Raw genomic sequence first — 21,924 nt, 5'->3', positions numbered from 1 at the left:
TCAGCCTCTGTATTGTCAAAATGGTACTGTTTCCTTGAAAATAAGCCCTAGCATGATTTTCATGGTAGCTCTTAATATAAGCCCTACCCCAAAATTAAGCCCTAGTCAGGATTCACTGGCAACGCTGCCTCCCGCCGCCGCGCAGCCATCCTTCCTTTCATTCCGAATCACAGACCACGAGCAAGCCCTACAAACTGGTATCCCCCTCCAAATCAGCGTTGTGCTGACAGCACTCTAAACAGGCTGCTTCGGCCTTGTCCGCGATTGGATTCTCTCTGCCGCGTTACTGATGACATCAACAGTGATGCAGCAGAGGTAATTCACTCACGGACAAGGTCGAAGCAGCCTGTTTAGAATGCTGCTGGCCTAACGCTGATTTGGAGGGAGATGTAGGGCTCACTCGTGGTCGGCAGTTCGAATGGGAAGGAAGGATGGAGGGTAAGTAGGGGTTCTGCTGCATAGCGGGAGCAGGGGGTGCTCAAGGGTTCTGCTGCACAAGGGATGGGAGGGACGGATAGAAGTTGGGCAAGGGTTCTGCTGCACGAGGGATTGGAGGGAGGGAAGGATAGAAGCTGGGCAAGGGTTCTGCTGCACGAGGGATGGGAGGGAAGGAGGAAAGGATAGAATCTGGGCAAGGGTTCTGCTGCACGAGGGATGGGAGGGAGGGAGGAAAGGATAGAATCAGGGCAAGGGTTCTGCTGCACGAATGATGGGAGGGAGGGGAGGAAAGATGCTGCACATGTGTGAGAGAGAAAGGAAAGAGGAAGAACTGGGTGAAGGAAAAGAAGAGAGAGATGATCGTGTGCATACCTCGAAAATAAGACCTAGGGGTCCTTTTATCAAGCCGTGCTAGCGGGGTTAGTGCGTCGGACATTTCATCACATGCTAAGCCCCGTGACCAGCTAAAAAACTAACGTCTGCTCAATGCAGGCGTTAGCAGCTAGCACGGCAGGCAGTATTACGCGTGTTAAACCCCTACTGCAGCTTGATAAAAGGACCGTCTTATTTTCGCGGAAACACGGTAGTAGTAAATCTAAAGCTTACTTTCTTGAGTAAATTGTTTGGAACACTTCTTTCCAGACTCCATAGCAGTAGGATGTTCTGCTTCAGCCTATCCGTTCCAGGCAGCCTGCAAAAATGAAAGTTAGGAGATGAGCCTGGTGCAGAGAATGACACAGGGACAAAGTTTGTCCCCGACCCCCTGAGCTCTGTCCCCTTCCCCATGGGCTCTGCCTTCATCTGCAGAAGCCTAGAACACTTATGATTTTATTTTTAAATCTTTATATTCAAGTATGAAAAGGAACAATATTCTGTGAAACTGTTGTTTGTAAATCACAAATAGAGCCTTCCATTTTGATCTGGTTTTGGTACAACCTTCCCAAAGATTTGTTTGCTTGTGCTTTCATATCATCTGGGAAGATAATCGTATTGCCTTTGAGACATGGGCGTAGAAGAGAACCAATACTGTGTAGTGAGTGAACAGAAAAATAAATGCTCCATGATGCCAGCAACAATAGGTGAATCTGTTGCAGTAACAGTAAGATGCTTGAGCAACTGGGCACGTGATGGAAGGATATTGCAGGTGGTAGAAGACCGATCAGCAGACAAGACTCTTGCTGTTCCATCAAAGGCAGACAAGACACAAATGATATCATTTACTAGAAGTTCATTTAAATCCAAAAGCAACTTCTGAATACAGTTGACAGTTGTCTAAAATGTGTTACGTTTTCACATCTTGCCTTAAATAATTTCACTGGCTCCCTATCCACCTTTGCATATAATTCAAGCTCCTATTGCTGACCTACAAGTGTATTCATTCTGCTGCCCCTCAATATCTCTCTTCTCTTCACTCTCCTTATACACCTCCCAGAGAACTCTGTTCCTCAGATCAGCTGCTCTTAGCTGTACCCTTCTCCTCCACTGCCAATTTCAGACTTTGTTTCTTTCATCTAGCTGCCTCCTATGCCTGGAATAAATTACTCGAGTTTGTCTGCCAAGCCCGTTCCCTTACCTTGTTTAAAACACAGCCTGAAAACCCACCTTTTTGATATAGCCTTCAATCCATAACCCTAATGCCCACCAACCTAACCAGATTAACCATTCTAACTGTATCCATGACATCCTGTTTGTCTGTCTTGTCTGTTTAGATTGCAAGATCTTTCGAGCAGGGACTGTCTTCTTTGTGACTCTGTAAAGCGCTGCGTACGTCTGGTAGCGCTATAGAAATAATTAATAGTAGTAGTAGTAGTAGTTGGTACAGCCTATTTAAGGCTAGTCTCAAGCTTTTAGAGAATGACATGGGGACACGGTTTGTCCCTGTCCTCGCAGGCTCTGTCCCCATCCCAAACCTGTCTCCATGGACTTTTCAGAGGTACAAGTCCCTGTGTCATTCTCTAGTAGAGAGCAGAGAAATTTGTTCTACTGTTCAATCTAGTCACTCTTTTTCTGTTAACTTCTATTGTGTGAGTGTGTGGTGCAGTGGTTAGAGCTACAGCCTCGCCACCCTGAGGTTCTGGGTTCAAATCCCATACTGCTCCTTGTGACCTTGGGCAAGTCACTTAATCCCCATTGCCCCGGGTAGCCCACTGGGAAAGTTAGGGAAAAATGCTTGAGAACCTGAATAAGTTGTAATCCATATAGAATTGTAGGATATGTGGAATATAAATTATTTTTTAAAAACCTCCCATGCCCCTCAAACCCCAACTTTGCATTTCCATTTCCTTTTTTGTCTGAGTGAATGCTTCAAGTTCAAGTTCAATTTGTTTAATACACCGCAAATATAAAACAAAAGTTAAAATCTAAGCGGTTTACAATGAATATAACATGGGGAAATAAAACAATATAAAACAAACTCTGTTACAATTAAAGGGAAGAACAATCAGGATAAATTGTTGTCCCAGGAAATGCTATTGATATGATAATTTGGTAGAATTTGTAAGTATTATATAGGATTTATTTTTAGAGCTAATGATTTAAAACTTTCTTGTTCCTTCAAGCTCATGGTCCCTGACTTTCGCCCTCTACCTCTCATCTGGGGCAGGATTTGTGAATGTGACAGGGTTGGTTTCCCACTTTCCCTATGACCTATTTCTCTTGCCCCTTGACTCCCATCCCCCTCCTTGATTTTACTAATTTCTTTCCTGATTTTATTGTAGATTTCCTTAGACTGCTTACAGGTTTGTTTGCTTTTTGTAAATCACTTCTATAAGGCAGTATCAAATTGTTAATAAATTTGAAACATTTCCGTTAGAATATAATCACCGAGCTTCTTATTGCTAATAGAGTTTAATGAGATCTTCATACTCCTTTACTGGTAATCGAGTGTGATGCAAGATCATTTAAAAGGGAGTGAATGCTAGAGAGAGAGAAAAAAAAGGTGAGGTGAGTTCTACTTAATTAGCATAAACGTATGCAAAAATATTATGCAGATACATTGGATAAGAGATGCTCTTCTTACTTTCTCAAACCTTACTTTCCTGTGAGAAGAAGCAACAAGTGGTTCTATTTATTAATGTGTGGATTTGGTAGCAATTTTTTAGTAAACTAAGGGGAGGGATGGGGAAGCTATCAAGCTGTATTAAGATAATAATTCATGTTTGCCCCTTAACACATGTTAAAGGGCTCTAATGCAAGTTATGTTGTCATCAATACAGCATTATATGTGTAAAACATGCAAGTGCATGTAAAGTAACTCATTGCTATGTGAATTCAATTATCACTAACTGTTCATTGTCTATTGTTTCATTTAATGCTGTGTATGTCTGTTGTAATCCGCCTAGAACTTTGGAAAGTGCGGAATAGAAATGTAGAAAATAAAAGAAAATGTTTTAGCTGGAAAAATAACCCAGCAAAATCTGAAGTTATTTTGCCATCTTGTGAGCATGAGGCCTCAAAGCCATAGGCTCCTGGGCAGCATCTTAAAGGGGTCAGGCCCAGTTACCATGAGGTTTCCTTGAACCCTCCTCCCCTCCAGCACAAACCCCTTCCAGAGGTCTCCCTCCCAATCATGGATCCCCAATACAAGTCCCCCTCCAATCTGAAGCCTTCTAAACCTGAAGCCCAAACTAGTTCCCACCACCACCAAAATGTGCCCCCCCCTTACTATAAGAACCTCCTAAACAACAAGTCCTCCATTTTCTCGATGGGCCCCTTGGACCTACCTTTCAGTATTCCTGAATCCTAGTGTTGTTTGGCAGGAATAAACTCCAGTAAAACATGCCCTAGCTGGCGCCAGGATTACAATGGCACCAATGACCCCTAGTGGTTACCTCATTATACCACAGTTTTGGGTCATGATTCTGTATAAGGGCGTTGATTGACTTTGAGGATGATCACAATCATCATTATTCATATATCCTGGGAGTCAGAAACCTGTTATACTAAGCTACTGCTTGTTACTGCCACACTGCTTGTTACTGCAACAACTTTTACCACACTGCGGAAGCTTCAGTCCCAAGAGCCACATTATATAACAGTATGAGAAGTCCAAAAACTGCCAATTTTATAAAGGCCAAAAAGCAGAAAAATCACTCCATTTAATAATACACCAAAACAGCTGTACCCCTAAGTGTGTCTTATGTTAAAGATACTGGTTCCATGATAAATATGTTGAACACTTATGAGAATATTCCGGATCATGCCATTTTAATTACTCTTGACATCTTGTTTGTGGACTCCTGATGAAGGCACTTACACTGAAACACAAACCCGTCAACATTTATCCTCTGAAATCTTTATGATTTTTTCCGTCTGTCATTTGTGTATGGTTTTAGTATAAAAGACAGTTAGGGCTCATTTTACAAAGCAGTTTTAGCGCACTTAGCACGTGCTAAATTGCCACACGCACTAGACGCTAACACCGGCATTGAACTGGCGTTAGTTCTAGCTGCGTAGTGCGTGTTTAGCGCGCACTAAAATTCTTTATGCGCTAAAATCGCTATCGCTGCTTTGTAAAAGGAGCCCTTAGTGTTGGATCACCCGGTTAATTTGTCTGGTCATTCATAATGTGGTTGTCCTGGGGAGGGGGGTCTTCCTTTCTTTATGTGAACCTATGATTTGATGCATGTGCATCTGATTAGCACACATTAAAAAAGTTGGTTAAAATTTTTATTATACCAAATTTATGAACTGAACAAAAAATGTTTGAAATTCAGAGGAAAAGTCTGAAAATTGCATGAAAACAAACTACCCCCCCCCCCCCCCATTATATGAAGCCGCGTTAGGCTTTTTTATCATCAGATGTGGTGGTATTAGCTCTGACACGCATAGGAATTCTATGAACATCGGATCTGATACCACTGCGGCCAGTGATTTAAAAAAAACTCTAACGCGGCTTGGTAAAAGAAGCCCTAAATATATATTTTTTCTATACATATTCCTAATGTGCAAATTATCACTGATATGTGGGACAGAATCACAGACAGCATCCTGATAGCCCCAGCTCCAAAAATAAAAATTAAATTGCACAAAATTAAATATAGAACTTGTTATGTGACAGAAAAGGTATTTGAACAGCTTTTCTGAAAATATTTTATAGAGGCACTACTGTTTTAAAATCAATTTAGTTTCCATTACATTCTTCTGTACTATGACAGCAAGTCTTATTACTGTTACTGAAAACATTTCAACTACTGTAGTGTGATGTGCTGCTTTAATCAGAACCTGTGCAGTGTTAGGTGGTGCATGAAAAGTGAGGTTTATTGGACATGTTCATCATATACTGTCTAATATATTATGAATTTAAAAACTGCAGAATTATGCCAAGCAGCATGGGAAGAATTTCAGTATTTCTATTTATTTGTATTTCAGAAGATTATAACCAGCTCAATATGATTAAAAAATGTTTCATAAAGGGATATGGCTTTAGAAGAACATTATTAAACATGTGAACTAAGAGAGAGAGAGAGACTAACAAGATATGAGTGAATTAGGATGCAACTGCTACACCATGCCAAGTTTTATGAACTTGCAGGACATACCATTTTATTTATTTGCAGTTTCTTGTTATATCAGCCTATTGCATGAGGTGCTGCTAGATGGTTTACAAGCATAGAACAAATTTGATCATAGGAGGAAAGAAAATGTATGTTGAGAGATATGAGGGGGTGGGGGTGCTGAAAAGTTCTCAGCCCATCCAAGAAGAGAATGACGTGGATATGGTTCAACCAATGTTCTGAAACAATGTCAAAAACAGAGAATTTTGTTTCTGCAAATTGGCACTTAATGAAATAAGATAACACTCTTTTCAGCTATAGTGGCAAAATAATGCTCAGAATTCAGGGAGCTGGTTGGCTGGGCTGAGAACTTTTCAGCATCCGCTTATAGTATAGGAAGTAGAAAAGAACATATTAGATTCCATATGGAAATAGGAGTTTAAGGGAAATTGGCTAGATATGGAATGTAGGGAACAGAAGAGGATGGAGTGGGAGGAAATACTGGTAAAATGGGAGAGGAAACCATCATCTGGCCAATTAACTATATAGGTCTATAGAAATAACCAAATCTTCAGTAGGCTGCTGAATGTTTTAAAGTAGAATTCAGTCTGAATATTAGTGGGGAGGTAGTACCATGATTGCGGTCTTTGATAACAGAATGAGGTTATATCATACCAAAATCAAGAGGGAGCACAGGGTATGAGAAAGTTAGTGAGATATGCTGGTGCTTGAAAAACAAGTATAAAGATTTTATATTTGATTCTTGCAGGGATAGGAAACCAGTGTTTGGTTTTGAGGAGTGGTGTCACGTGATCCAGCATGTAGCATGCATTGTAGAGTAATTTGACCACCATGAACTAAATAAACTGAATCTTTTTAGGGTTTTGAGTGCCAACCCAACATAGATGGAGTTACAGTAGTCTATTCTGGAAATGAACAAGGAAATCAGCCGAGTTCTAATTAGAGTAAAAGGAAGAAATGGTTTGACTATACAAATCTGCTGTAAGGCAAAGAATGAGGAGGATATGAATGAGTGTACTTGGGATAAAAATATGAGCTTGGCATTTAATGTGAACTCTACCATGTTTCCCCAAAATAAGACAGTGTCTAATATTAATTTTAGGCCCCCAAAAAAGGCACTAGATCTTATTTTCAAGGTATGCACATGATCATCTCTCCCTTCCTCTCCTTCAACCCAATTCTTCCTCTTTCCTTTCTCTCTTCCACATGTGCAGTATCTTTCCTCCCCTCCCTCGTGCAGCAGGACCCTTGCCCAGCTTCCCTTCTCTCCCTCCCATCCCTTGTGCAGCAAGACCCTTACCCAGCTTCCCTTCCCTCCTTCTCATCTCTTGTGCAGCAGGACTCTTGCCCAGCTTCTATCCTACCCTCCCTCCCATCCCTCACGCAGCAGGACTCTTGCCCAGCTTCTATCCTACCCTCCCTCCCATCCCTCGTGCAGCAGGACCCTTATCTAGCTTCTTTTCCCTGCCTCCCATCCCTTGTGCAGCAGAACCCTTAAGCGAGCACTGTCCCCCCAGCACCCGCACCCACCGTGTAGCCAAATCCCCATCCTTCCCACCCTCCCATCAGAACCCCACCGCGAGCCCTACTTACCTCCCTAAGCAGCGTTGGGCCGGCAGCACTCTAAACAAGCTGCTTCGGCCTTGTCCTCCCTTGAATTCACTCTGCCACATTAATGATGATGTCGGGGGGTTGGGGGGCGGTGCTCACTCATTTAAAGGTTCTGTTGCACAAGGGATGGGAGGGAGGAAAGGGAAACTGCCGCGAATCCCGGGACTAGGCCTTATTTTAGGAGTAGGGCTTATATTAAGATCTACCACGAAAATCTTGCTAGGGCTTATTTTCGGGGTAGGTCTTATTTTCGGGGAAACACGGTAATATGCAAACAGAATCATAAAAAGGAAGTACAAAATTGTCAATCTGAAGAGGAGAAGGAGGACAGGGAGAGCACAGGTTGGGGAAGTAGAGTTGGGGAAGTAGAGTTGAAGAAGAGATTATCTCAAAGCCAAGCAGATACTGGGTATAGACAATTATTAAAGGAGGAGGAATCAGCAGAAGGGGAAGAGACATGAAAGGGAATCTGCATAGCATTACAGATTTCCACCTAGATGTGGATGTTTGATAACACTATGTAACAAAATTTGTTTTTGTTCCTCGGTAATAAGTGTTCTTTTTTAATTGTTTATGCCACAAAACTATAGAAAATGACTATCATTTTTTTTCCAGAACATTCTAGATTGATTCCAAGTTGAGTAAATTTAGGGTCCCTTTTACTAAGCTGCTGTAGGGTATTGCCACAGAGTAAACAATGCCACAGGCATGCTGCAGTTACTGCAGCAGAAAAAAAAAGATTTCAGACGGTAAGGCTTACTGTAGCTTTAGGTGGATATGGCGTGCTTCATTAAAAGTGTGCAGCATTTCTTACCACTAGGTTAGTGCAAGGGTCTTTACCACCTGCAAAAAGGCAGATGCACTGTTAACGCAGCTCATTTGAACAGACATGCCTATGAGCTGCACTTTTTTGATCCATGGTAATTTTTGAATTGCCTTGGGTCATAATCGGCGGTAGACACCTGCTGTGCTAATTTTGGCCATAGGCCTTAGTAAAAGGGCCCCTTAGAGTAACTTCAAGAACTTTCCATCAATATAAATAGTAGTACAGTATAAATATAGAGATCTTAAGCCCACCAGCTCAATTCAATTCCAACTGCCTAAGTGGTATCTGCATTGTTTTAGATGGTATCCAGGGGCTGCAAACATTCGGCAGATGGATTTTGCTATGTATGTAGCCAATTTATCAAGACAAGAGGGAAAAAGTACTCCATTGAAGCATTTACTAAGATGTGCAATGCCTGCAAGGAATATTTCGGCATGCCTCTTGGGGTTCAAGACAAACCTTGGGTACCTCACTTCACATGCGAGCACTGCCAAAAAAAAACCTCTGGCAGGTAAGACAATTTTGTTTCTCACTAGGATGGCATTTCATTTGCTATAAAATTTCTTAGAATGTTTAATTTAAAAAAAATATTTAAATTTTAAAATTTTCAATATTATTTTAAAATATATCAAATATGAAATATGTTGCGAGAATCTCGTACACATTAGTCATAAGTGAAATACATTTATTGTTTTCATTATCACGGGTTTATTTTGTTCTACTACAGGTTGGTACAGAGATGAAAAGAGAGCCATGAAGTTTGCTTTCCCAAGAATTTGGCTGGAATCCACTGATCGCTCAAGCAACTGCTACTTCTGCATGGTCGAACTGGCAAGCTTGCACCTGCAATCACATATCCGGACAGTCCTTCATCCATCGCCCCGGTTCCCTATTGTCCTGAGCTCCCCATCCACACTTCCCCAGAGAGAGAGCAGCTGTCTTCAGAAGAGAGAAGTGAGGAAGACATTGTAGATCCAGTTTACAATATCAGTACTGCAGCTGATGAGAGAAACCCATATTATCCAAACCAAAAAGATCTCAGCAACTTGATCAGAGATCTTGGTCTCATCAAGTCCAATGCCAAGCTTTTAACATCTAGGCTCAACAGTTGAACTTTTTAGATGAAAGTGTGCAAGTCACAGATCAGAGGAAGCATCAACAAGCTTTTTCCACCTTCTTCCAAAATCAAGATGGGCTCTGCTTCTGCCACAATGTGAGCAGTCTGAGGCAATTGAAATTGCCTGTAACTTGAAAGAGTGTGCTTCTTCACTGACAGCTAATCCAAGAACGTAAAAGCCATAACAGAAACAAATGTCCATCTCTTCCACTGGCTCACGCAGTGCATCTCAAAGAGGATTACAACTACATCAAGACCTTACTAGACACCTTGAAGGACGATGAGTACGATGGGAGGTCATCAGAGACTTCAAAAATCTAGCATTTCTAATGGCTCTCCAAGGTGGTTTACCAAGTTTCCCTGCTCTCTCTTCCTTTGGGACAGCAAGGACACAAAGGCACACCAAAGACAGGACTGGCCACAGCAAACTGAGTTCTCTGTGTGGAGAAACAACATCAAATGGGAACCACTGGTGGACCCCTGGAAGGTGCTGAAGCCACCACTGCAAATCAAATCGATCCTAATGAAACAATTTGTCAAAGCTTTAGATAAGGAGTTGGTAACCTTCAAGTAGACATCTTCTCTAATCTATCTGAGGCAAAGGTCAAAGCTGGTGTCTTCGTCAAACCACAGATAAAGAAGAAACTGGAGTTCAAGGAATTCCCCAAGAAGCTAACTAGGAAGGAGAAAGCGGCTTGGAACAGCTTTGTCACAGTAGTTCGGGACATCCTGGGCAATCACAAGGCTGAAAACTACATTGAATTGGTTGAAAATCTGGTAAAGAATTACAGTAAAATGGGCTGTAGGATTTTTCTAAAAGCCCATGCTCTTGATGCTCATTTTGAGACATTAATGGAGCACATGGGATCATACTCAGAGGAGCAAGGTGAGAGCTTCCTCCAGGATATTTTGAACTTTGAACACCGTTACCAAGGACAATATAATGAGAACCTGACGGGAGACTGCATTTGGGGGCTGATTTGTGAAAATGACATACAATATAATTGCAAATCTCAAAATACTACTTACCTCTAAATCATTTGTGGTCATCTTTGTATATCTTCAATATAAATACATGTTAATTATAATTCATATGTTGCTTTTTATGACTTTATAAAATGAAAAGTCAGTGTTTTCACATTTTAAATAGTAAATTGCAAGATTTGACTATACCAGTCACAAAAGCAAAGTTCTATGGTTTAAAAGGCATTTTCTAAACTTTTTAGGTATGAGCAATTATTAAATAACACTTACTGCCCATGAACAAAAATCATGTTACATAGTGTAATGTCCATATGCTAATCACACTAACATGAAATGGTATGCATGCAAATACCCAAAATCAAAACTTTTACTATTTCATTAGACATTAAGGAGTAAATTCTCCATATATCGCCTCAAAGATCAGTGCCTAGTGCTATTCTATGAACCACCTCCAGAGTTAGGTGTAGTTTATAGAATCATGCATGGTGCCCATCCGTATGATTAACATTTAGACACAGGCATATATTCCAATGGAAATCAGGACTAAATGCCCATACCTACTCATAAGTTGTGGGTGGATTGGGTGCAATAGTATGCCTAACTTAATGGGATGTCCATGACCTGCCCATCCTCTTCCTCTGGTCATACCCTCTATTAATACTCACAAACTAGAATTGATGTGCACCACTTTATAGAATATGCTTAGAAAGTTGTGTACACATAAATTGTGTACATAAATTATAACTAGTGCCAACTAGTGCTTGTTAATTGGCAATTATCAAAATTGACTGCTTTGTTAACCCATTAAGTTGCTTATGCAGACCTGCAGTACACACAGATTTGTACATTCACCTTTGGGTGCAGTATATAGAATTGGGGGGGAGTAATAATAATGAATGTACTATCCAGTTTTGTTAACTAGGATGCTTAATATAACCAAGCCTTCAATATAAAATTATTAACTGTACCTCTAGAATGATACAGTAGTTAACTTTAGGAGCCTCAGGAGTCCTTTTACAAAGCAGCAGTAGAATGGCCGATTTTCCATTTTTAAAATTAATGTCATTGTGGTAATATTGATTCACCCTTTGTCCAGTCCATTGTCATAATTAAATTGTAAGCTCTTTTGAGTAGGGACTGTCTCTTGCATGTCTAATATACAGTGCTGCGTGCATCTGGTAGGGCTATAGAAATAATAAAGAGTAATAGTAAGCATGTGCCCATTAAAAAAAATTAGTGAGTAAGCTCTTGCCAACACCTATTTTGTAGGTGGTAAGGGCTCACACGCATGGGAGAGTGTGGCGCAGTGGTTAGAGCTACACCTTCAGCATCCTGAGGTTATGGGTTCAAATCCCATGCTGATCCTTGTGACCCTGGGCAAGTCACTTAATCCCCCATTGCCCCAGGTACATTAGATAGAGTGTAAGCCCACCACGACAGATAGGGAAAAATGCTTGAGTACCTGAATGTAAACCACTTAGGCTATAAGTGGTATATAAATGCTAAAATAAATAAATAATCATGCATCAATAATAATAAACTGTTTATATACCGCAGTACCGTGAAGTTCTATGCGGTTTACAAAAGAACAATAAGAGTACAAATTGAGAGAACTTAAGGGAAGTGAAAGCAAGCGGGAGATTGGGTGAGAGAACCATTATAGAGGGGGAAGAGAAGAACGGGTCAGCTGTCTAGATACTTCTGGAACAGGTGTGTTTTTAGGCGCTTCCTGAATTCCTCATAAGTGGTGAGCGAGAGCAGTTGTTCTAGATCTTTACCCCATAGAGCTGCCTGATGTGAGAAAAGGTGTTCATGGTGTTTTTTCAGTTTGCATCCTCTAACTGGGGGGAGAAAATGAAGTTCGAATGGGAGCTTCTCTTGTGTCTGTTGGCTGAGAAGGAGAAGAGGTCAGCTATGTATTTAGGGGCTAGACCGTATAGAACTTTAAAGCAGAGGCAGGCGAACTTAAACTTTACGCAAGCTTCCAACGGCAGCCAGTGTAGCTGCCTGTAGTATGGCGTCACGTGATCAAATTTCTTTAGACCGAAGATAAGTCTGACCGCAGCATTTTGCATTAATTGTAAGCTACGCATATTCTTTTGGGAGATTGCTAAATAGGCGATTTTACAGTAGTCAAGTTGACTTAGTATGAGGGATTGTACCAAGATTCTGAATGCTGAGTTATCAAAATATGATTTAATGGATTTAAGCTTCCAGAGGGTGAGAAAACCCTTTTTGATTAAGGAGTCCACCATCAATCAGGGCCAGATTCTCCAAATGGCGCCTACATCGGTGGCCGCTTATAAAAGCAGCATCAATCGCATGTCAGTTATGCAAAGGCACCATTTGGAGAATTACAGCTATATGAAAGGTAGGTGCTGGAAATGTAGACCAGAGTTTTAAAGGTCTTCATTTCTGACACCTACCTTTCATGAGAATCACATCTAAAGAGGCTCCTAAGGCCAATTCCGGCATTAACCACAGCTACAGTGGCCGCAACTCCTTAGCCAGAACAACGGTGCTGTTTTTGGAGGCGCCTACAGGCATCCTTAATATTTTTAACAAGTGTTTTAATTGATTTTTAATAGGTGCAGTCAATTACTACGCTAATTGAACCAATTAAAACAATTAAGTTTGATGGCAGTAGGGCGCCTACCGCTGCCTAACTTACGGCGCTGTTTAGCGAATTTGAGCCTTAGTGCAGAGGACGCTAACTGATCAGTGCCGGCATGCTCATTCTCCTCCCCTAACATGCCCCCTCTGCAATAAAATGAAAATATTTTGAATGTGCAATTTGCACCCGCTAATCTCAGATTTAAGTGCAGGACCTCCCACAGTAAGCCCTTTTTTTAAAAATTTATTTATAAATGTAATAATTAACAATATCAAATGATACCAAGGAAAAAAAATGGTTTCTTACACAAAGTTTTAACAATATGTATACAGCACAAAACAATCTTTTTCAAGCCCACAATAATGGGGAGACATGCTACTTTTCAACAACATAATTAAAGGAAAACAAGAAATTGGTTCTTGATTCATATGAATCTTAACCATTCCCTACTATTTGGGACTCTAATATCCTACCATTTTCTCAGTGATGAATCATTTTAAAGGCAAAAGAGAAAAAAAAACCCAACTCATTTCTGTTCTCGAGCTATTAGAAATTGTTGCAATTGAATAGGATCCCAAAATACATATTCAATGTCTTGTACTTTAACAAGACATTTGCATGGAAATTTTAGGTAAAAAGATGCCTCAAGAGCTAAGACTCTTGTTCTTAATTTCAGAAATTATTTCCTTCTTAGTTGCATAGCTCTTGAGACATCAGGAAAAATTCTAACCAAATCTCCACAAAATTTAGTCAACCTATTTTTAAAGTAAAGTTTCATTATCAGCATTTTATCTATCTCACTCATGCATGTTATTACCATGGTGGACCTACTCTGGATAACATCTTGAGTGCCTTCCAAAAACTCTGTCAGATTTATTTCGTCTGTTACCAGGTGGTCCACCTCCTGGTCGGATTGTATTTTCTTTTGCGGAAATAATAGCAATTATTTATTGGGAAATTTTCCGCGTTGGGTAATCCCAGTATTTCTTTGAAAATTTCCTTAACAGTATTTCAGGAGATAACAAATGAGTCACTGGGAAATTAACCAAGCGGAGATTCCTCGCTCTATGCATATTTTCCAACATTTCCATTTTAGAGTGTAACACCATAGAATCCTTAACAGCAGATACCGAGACAGCTTGCAATGTATTACTTTGAGTTTCAACCACGCCTAATCTTTTATCCAAACAACTTAAGTTAGAATCCACATTCTCAAACTTTTGAGACACAGAATGTGAATAATCCGATGTTTGTTTCACTGATTCTCTGAGAAACCCTTCAACTCTAGAAATACCTAACCACAAATCTTTAAGGATAATATCTTGTTTTTCTACTGCTTATGATTGATCCTCTACTACACCTGAAAATTCAAGTGGTTTAGGTATTTCAGTGAAAGCAAGTTTACTTGTCTGAGTAGACAATACCACTAATCCAGTAGAAATAGCGGGAATAATATTCCCGCTACACAGTAAGCCCTTTTAAACTGTGGTAAGTAAAAGCCACTTAGTAAAAAGACCCCTCAGTAAGTTGTCTTAACTTTGCCTTTAAGAGGATATTTCTGAAAATCAGTTATACTTGTGCCAAGTGTTTTTCCATATAATTTGATGGCCTGAAAATTGTACTCACTATTGTTTTGAACATGTGTACAAAATCGGTAGGAAAAGGAGATGTGGTCTTTGTCGAAGTGTTGGAGAAAGAGCTACTATTTTAACATATTGGTGATAACTGTTTTACACCTATTGGTTTCTTGCCCCTGATGCAGCGCTACAAAGGGTGATTGTAGTGAATAAAATCCTTTTAAAATTTAGGATTTTCTTCAAATCTGCTTCTTTTCTTTTATCACATTGGATCTTGCAGATCATCTGTCCTCTTGTTTCTTTGGCAAGTGTTTGTATAAGCGTGTGCCATCTTGTTAGTGCATGTCCTAGTACCAGAATTGGCAAAATTGGTCTTTTCAGCATATAAAATCGTTTTTCTATATGGAAATTTTTTTAAAAAAATTAACCCTGTAAAGCAATGTCTTCGCTAATTTTTAAGTTGGGGCTACTATGGATCCAAATGAGCTGAGGGAGAGTCATCAAATACCTTCCCATGTGGGGCCACAACTCTGCTAATGGCATCTGCCTCTTCCAGCCCACTTTCAGACCTTATATTGGGGTACCCTCAAGGAGGTTGGCATTTTCAAATACATTCTCTTTGTCTATTGACAAATACCATCATTCAAGCACATGACTCTTTCTCCCATTCATTTCCCACTTTCTGTCATAAGCCTGGGTGAAAAAAAACCTGAGTGTAGCATAAAAAAGCCAGAGTGATGGCAAGGGCCACCCTGTCTCCAGGGGTCGTCACTAGCTTCTGGCCTTGCATTGAAGAAATTGCTATAGATGTTTTTTAAAAATTGATTTATGCACACGAACTGCTGAATTACACTTGCAAATAGGCTCTTATATAAGTAGGTTACACCTAAAAGTGACACACTGCAAACTGGTATATACACAACAGCATACATGTGTATTTTATGTATGCAAACATTTACATCTACTGTTGAGCAGGTGTAATATTCAGTGGCGCAGCGAGATAAGAGGTGCCCGGGGCGGTGGCAGCCATCCCTTCCCTCGTTTCTACCTCCCCGCTCCTTCCCTGAACCCCCCTTGCTGCACGGGCGCGCCCTCCTTCCCTTCCCCCGTCCCTCTTGTTGTTCACCACTGCGAGCAACAAGAACTTCAACGTGCTCCTTGCAACCCAATCGGCTCTCCCTCTGACATCACTTCCTATGCATGGCACTCAGCAGTGATGTCAGTGGGAGAGCCGATGGGGTCAAGTGGTCGCAAGGAGCATGGTGAAGTTATTCCTTGTGGTGGTATGGGGGAAGGGAAGGGGGCGCGCATGGCGAGGGGAGGAGTGGGAAGAGGTGGAAGGGCGGAAAGGAGGAGGGGTTCCAGCACATCCACCAACATGGCGCCTGGAGTGGCTGCCCCCGCCCCCTCCCCTTACTATGCCACTGGTAATGTTCATACCTTCAATCTAGGTAGAATTTCAGCAGGATTTAAACTCATTAGCTATAAACTGGACCAAAAGAGGCACTTTCATAAGAACATAAGACTAGCCTTACTGGGTCAGACCAATGGTCCATCAAGCCCAGTGGCCCGTTCTCACGGTGGCCAATCCAGGTCCCAAGTATCTGGCCAAAATCCAAGGAGTAGCTTCCCCCGTGTCTTTCTCAATAACAGACTATGGACTTTTCCTCCAGGAACTTGTCCAAACCTTTTTTGTCCTCTAAACTAAGTTATCTTTATTAAATTAACCCTGTAATGTTTAAATTATAAAAAGGTGGTTCTTTTTCATGCTTGCCAAGAGTATAGTACTGAACCAGCAAGGATAGACCTAATATTTTTGAATCAATAAAACCTAACAAAGAACATGCTGATTACCGTCTTCCTCCTTACAACATATGTGATTGACTACATTTTTATTGTATCATAAAACATGAAGTTATTGAAGATTTGTTATTTTACTGTTAGCTCTAGGTATTAGTAACTAGAAGTAGCATTTTAGTAAGGATGTCCAACTCAAAATATGGACGTCCAAGTCAGTACATGACAAGTGTACATCATTCAGCCTGTTCTAAATTACATGTGAGAATGATGTTCATATGCTGAAACCTCCAGCATGAATATCAATTTTACAAACTAAAATGTCCAGATTATCACTGGGATAATGAAGAGACATGGACATCTGTGTGGCAGCATAGAAACACCCATCTTATAAAATGACCACACAGACATTCATGTCTAGCAGAAGGGTAGCCTAATGGTTAGAGCAGTGGGTTGAGACTTGGGGACCCAGGTTCAAATCCCACCTCAGCTTTTTTTTAATTGTGAGCCCTCCAGGAAGAGAAAATGCCTTCTATACTAGAATTAGGGAGTGAACAGCTTATGTGCACGACAGAAGAGCGGAACTTGGGTGTGATTGTATGTGATGATCTTAAGGTGGCCAAACAGGTTGAAAAGATGACGGCGAAAGCTAGAAGGATGCTAGATTGCATAGGGTATGGCCAGTAGAAAAAAGGAGGTATTGATGCCCTCGTATAAGACTTTGGTGAGACCTCATTTAAAATATTGTGTACAATTCTGGAGGCTACACCTTCAAAAAGATATAAAAAGGATGGACTCTGTCCAGAGGAAGGCTTCTAAAATGGTATGTGGTCTTCATCATAAGGCGTATGGAGACAGACTTAAAGATCTCAATCTGTATACTTTGGAGGAAAGGTGTGAGAGGGGAGATATGATAGAGACGTTTAAATACCTACATAATATTAATGTACATGAATAGAGTCTCTTTAATTTGAAAGGAAACTCTGCAATGAGAGGGCATAGGATGAATTTAAGAGGTGATAGGCTCCGGAGTAATCTAAGGAAATACATTTTTACAGAGAGGGTGGTAGATGCATGGAACGGTCTCCCAGAAGACGTGGTGGAGACAGAGACTGTGTCTGAATTCAAAAGGGCCTGGGATAGGCATGTGGGATCTCTCGGAGAGAAAAAGAGATAATGGTTACTGCGGATGGGCAGACTAGATGGGCCATTTAGCCTTTATCTGCCATCATGTTTCTAATTTACAATGCTTCAGGCTTACAGATGTCTTATATATATTCAGAGACAGTAGTTAAATTTCTGTCTCTGGAGAGGTCACAATTAAAAAAAAAAAGAGTTGAAGTGAATTTGAACCTAGGCCCCTTGGTTTACAATCCACTGCAATAACCATTAGGCTACTCCTCAGATATGCAGCCTGCTTTGTGAAGAATGTCTATTGTACCTGAAACTGTCGTAGACACTGAAAACCCTTGCTGGGTTAAAGGCAGAGAGACAATAACCACTGGGGGATTAATGAAGTGTCATACCTTAATCCCTCAAGTGGACAACTACTCCATCGAACCACCTTTTTGTAACCTGGATTGCCAAATACTAGGTCTAAATAACAACATCCATTGTTTTAGACATAGATGTCCCTTTACCTTCTTTGATCAGAGCTGGATGTCTATATTTTGACCCCACCTCCCTAGACTAGCCCAAAACACTCCCAGACTTCACCCCTTATGTCATGATGTATTGCAGTCTTAGATGTCCATATTCTGGGCAAAATTGGGCTTTGGACATCCATGCAATATGCACATCTAAATACCAGTTTTGAGACATACAAAACAAGAATAGAGCTTCTAAAATAGTCACGTAGGTTTCACTGCATAAAATTCGACTTGTGCTAAAACAACTCAAGTTAGCAGTATAATAGCTGGTCTTATGAGTTTAGTTATCAGTACGAACTGCCATTAATATACAGTGGAACCTTGGTTTACGAGCATAATTCGTTCCAGAAGCATGCTCGTAAACCAAATTGCTCGTATATCAAAGCGAGTTTCCCCATAGAAAGTAAGGGAAACTCGATTGATTCGTTCCCACCCCCCACCCCTGAGGCCAGCAGCACTGCTCTATCCCCCCGAGTCTCGGCATTGCTCCCCTGCTCAAGAAGCCCCCCCCCCCCCGCGTGATCCGGAATCCACTCGCCACTATCCAGCATCCCCCTATGTGATTCAGCACCTCCCCCCGCCAATATCCGGCATTCCCCACACAATCCAGCCTCCCCCCCACGCCGTGATTCAGCACCCCCAACCCACCCGAACACTTCGCTTACCCTCCATCTGGCACCCGGCACCAACGCACAGGACATGCCGGTGCCCGAAGATCTGCAGTCCTTTTTGCTGGGCCTTGAGCATCTGCGCATGCTCAAGGCCTTCGAGTTCCCGTTCTCTCTTCGGGCACTGGCACCAGCATGTCCTGTGCGTTGATACCAGTGCCGGGTGCCAGATGGAGGGTAAGCAAAGTGTTCGGGTGAGTGGGGGGTGCCGGATCACAGCGTAGGGGGGTTGCCGGATCGCGGGGGGAGGGTGCCGGATCGTGGGGGGAGGCGCTCGTACATCAAGGCAAGCTCGGTTTGCGAGGTACCAATTTTGCGAATGTTTTGCTCGTCTTGCAAAACACTCGCAAACCGGTGCACTCGTAAACCGAGATACCACTGTATCTTATTTTTCCACTACCTATTTTAGCAGAGATCCCATTTTATGCAGACCTAGGCCTCCTTTTACTAAGATGCGCTAGCGTTTTTAGCGCATGCACAAGATTAGCACGTGCTAGCTGAAAAATTACCGCCTGCTTAAAAGGAGGCAGTAGCGTTAGCACACGCTATTTTGTGCGTTATGGCCTTATCGCACCTTTGTAAAAGGAGCCCCTAGTTTCTAATAACTGGGGACACAGTAAAATAAACACATTTTAACAGTAGCCCACATTGATAACTACATTCTTTAATGGTATCCCACATTGCTATCTATGCCCTTGAGTCTCATCCATACTAAAAATGTACAATGATAGTTTATGGCCTAGTAGGAGCTGGATAGTTAATTTTTAAAATTAAAACAATTTTGTGCAGTCATAGTAAATTATGCATTCTGATTTGAAAGCTTTCTGTACACCCAAAGTGTCCTATTTTTTGCTGAAACCAAGTCTAGATTTTAATATGTAAATGTGTGGTTTTAACCTTTTATGTGCTTGTTGCTTCTCCTCAGTTTTCAAAATTGTGTTTCTCTTAAATCACATTCCAATACTTTGTTGACAGGGGAGTTTCACTGTGGATTTGAAGATGGTAACATTTGCTTATTCACGCAAGATGATACGGATAATTTTGATTGGACAAAGCAAAGCGCCACAACAAGGGATACAAAATATACTCCAAACACAGGACCCAGCACAGATCGCAGTGGTTCTAAACACGGTAAAGTGTAGCAGAGAATATGAAAGTTTAATTGGTTCATGATGCAAATTAAAGTCAAGATCACCTGCACACATTCAAGAATAAAGAAAAATAAATTAGTGAGGCCACCTGTACAAGTAGTATTTTGAGAGCCCTTTTTAACAGAACCAGTGGTGTAGTAAGGGGAGTGGGAGGGGCAGACCACCCCAGGAGCTGTCATAATGGCGGCGATGGGATCTCTCCTCCACTCCATCACCCGGTCCTTCCCTGCCCCTCCCTTGCCACATGCGCATTTTACCTACCCCCCATACCTCTAATTTTTTTGCTGTGTGAGCGGTATCTCCAACCTGCTGATTGCGCCAGCCTCAGCTGTTCCTCTGAAGTCACTTCCTGGTCGCAGTGGGGAGCATGTGGCATAGGAGTTAGAGCTACAGCCTCAGCACCCTGAGGCTGTGGGTTTAAATCCCTCGCTGCTCTTTGTGACCCTGGGCAAGTCACTTAATTCCCTCATTGCCCCAGGTATACTAGATAGAATTTGAGCCCACCAGGACAGATAGGGAAATATGATAAAGTATAAGTAGTATATAAATAAATAGATAAAAATCAGAGGGAGAGCCGAGGCCAGCCCAGGCAGCAGGTTGAAGCTCTGCTCATGCTGGCAAAGTTAAAGGAGTATGGGAGGAAGGGAAGGAGTGTGCATGGCAGGGGATTGGAGAAGGAGTGGAGGGGTGGAGAGGAGAGGAGGAGGTGTATCTACCTTGGGCACCTCTTATCCTCGTTACACAACTGATCAGAACTAGTGCAGTGGGGCTGAGACCCTGAGGAACTGAGTTTGATTTCCACTGCAGCTCCTTGGGACCCTGGGCATGTCACTTGACTGCCATCTCCTGCTTTCTGCCCTAAGCGCTGCCCTGGCCTTCCCCCGCAGTGCGAGCTGGTGGTTTTAACCCACGGGTTTAAATCGGGTTAAAACCACAGGCTCGCTGGACATAAAGTTTAAAAAAAAAATTTTGCTGCTCTTCGACGCATGCGGCGGGATCGCTACAGAGCGATCCGGTCGCTCGGTTGGGGGTGTGATTCCAATCGCCCTCATTTGCATGAGGGCGATTTGTGAATCAGCCCCCCGGACATGGATCGGATCCCTCATGGATCGGATCCAATCCGTACCCTTAGTGAATCTAATATATGTAACCCACTTTGATTGTACCTTTAACTACTAATGAAACTTTCTGAGTAATAGAGCCATGTTTATCAACTGTCTGATCGCCAGTTGTCAGACTTTTAATTTTTATTTATACATGTGAAGTCAGATTTTAAAAAGAAGATAGAAACTGGAATGCGTTGCCCAGATTGGGAGGTTTCAAATACCAGAAGCATTTTATAAAAAGGATTGGTTATTAATATTGGCTGCCATTAAAATTATTTTATTGTTCACTATCAAAGGGATATTAACTATCAAAGGGGTTTAAACAGCCAGAAATGGCTCCTAGCTGTTTACAATCGTTTGTCTGGGACTTATCAGGCATATTCATATTCCAGGAATATGAATATGCCTGATAAGTCCCAAACGATTGTAAACAGCTAGGAGCCATTTCTGGCTGTTTAAACCCCTTTGATAGGTAATATCCCTTTGATAGTCAACAATAAAATAATTTTAATGCCCAAAATTAAAATGGGCTAAAATAACAAGCTGCACTGATAACCAGATAGTACCACTAAAAATGCCCAGTTAGCACCTAAGTCAAAACCGGCTATTTTATAGGTGCTCCAGGGCAGAGTCAGCTCTTTGCAGTTAAGTGTGAAATTCAGCACTTAATTGGCCAGGATACTTGAATAAATAGAAACACATACAACAGAGTCCTATGCTTATGCAGCCCAACATAGCCAGTGCTGAATATCACACTTAACCAGCTATGTTTCAGCCGGCCGCATATACCCCAGATATTCAGTGCTAGTGCCTGGACATGGCCTGGCTTTGTAAACCGCATACCGTATATACTCGAATATAAACTGGGAT

At 41.6% G+C, this 21,924-nt stretch overlaps 1 protein-coding gene across 3 annotated transcripts in view; it reads left to right on the top strand.

Annotated features, from left to right (window-relative positions):
* The window catches only part of MDGA2 (MAM domain containing glycosylphosphatidylinositol anchor 2), a 1,122,977-nt gene that overhangs the window by 1,058,103 nt on the left and 42,950 nt on the right, over positions 1 to 21,924 (top strand). For all 3 annotated transcript variants that reach the window (XM_033952215.1, XM_033952214.1, XM_033952216.1), the window contains exon 13: positions 19,773 to 19,928. In XM_033952215.1, coding sequence (XP_033808106.1) covers positions 19,773 to 19,928 — 156 coding nt within the window. The remainder of the gene's footprint in view (positions 1 to 19,772; positions 19,929 to 21,924) is intronic.

Source organism: Geotrypetes seraphini, chromosome 7, assembly GCF_902459505.1.
Source record: "Geotrypetes seraphini chromosome 7, aGeoSer1.1, whole genome shotgun sequence".
Lineage (NCBI taxonomy): Eukaryota > Metazoa > Chordata > Amphibia > Gymnophiona > Dermophiidae > Geotrypetes > Geotrypetes seraphini.
Note: the sequence above shows the minus strand (reverse complement) of the source record. Positions and strands in the feature narration are given on the sequence as shown.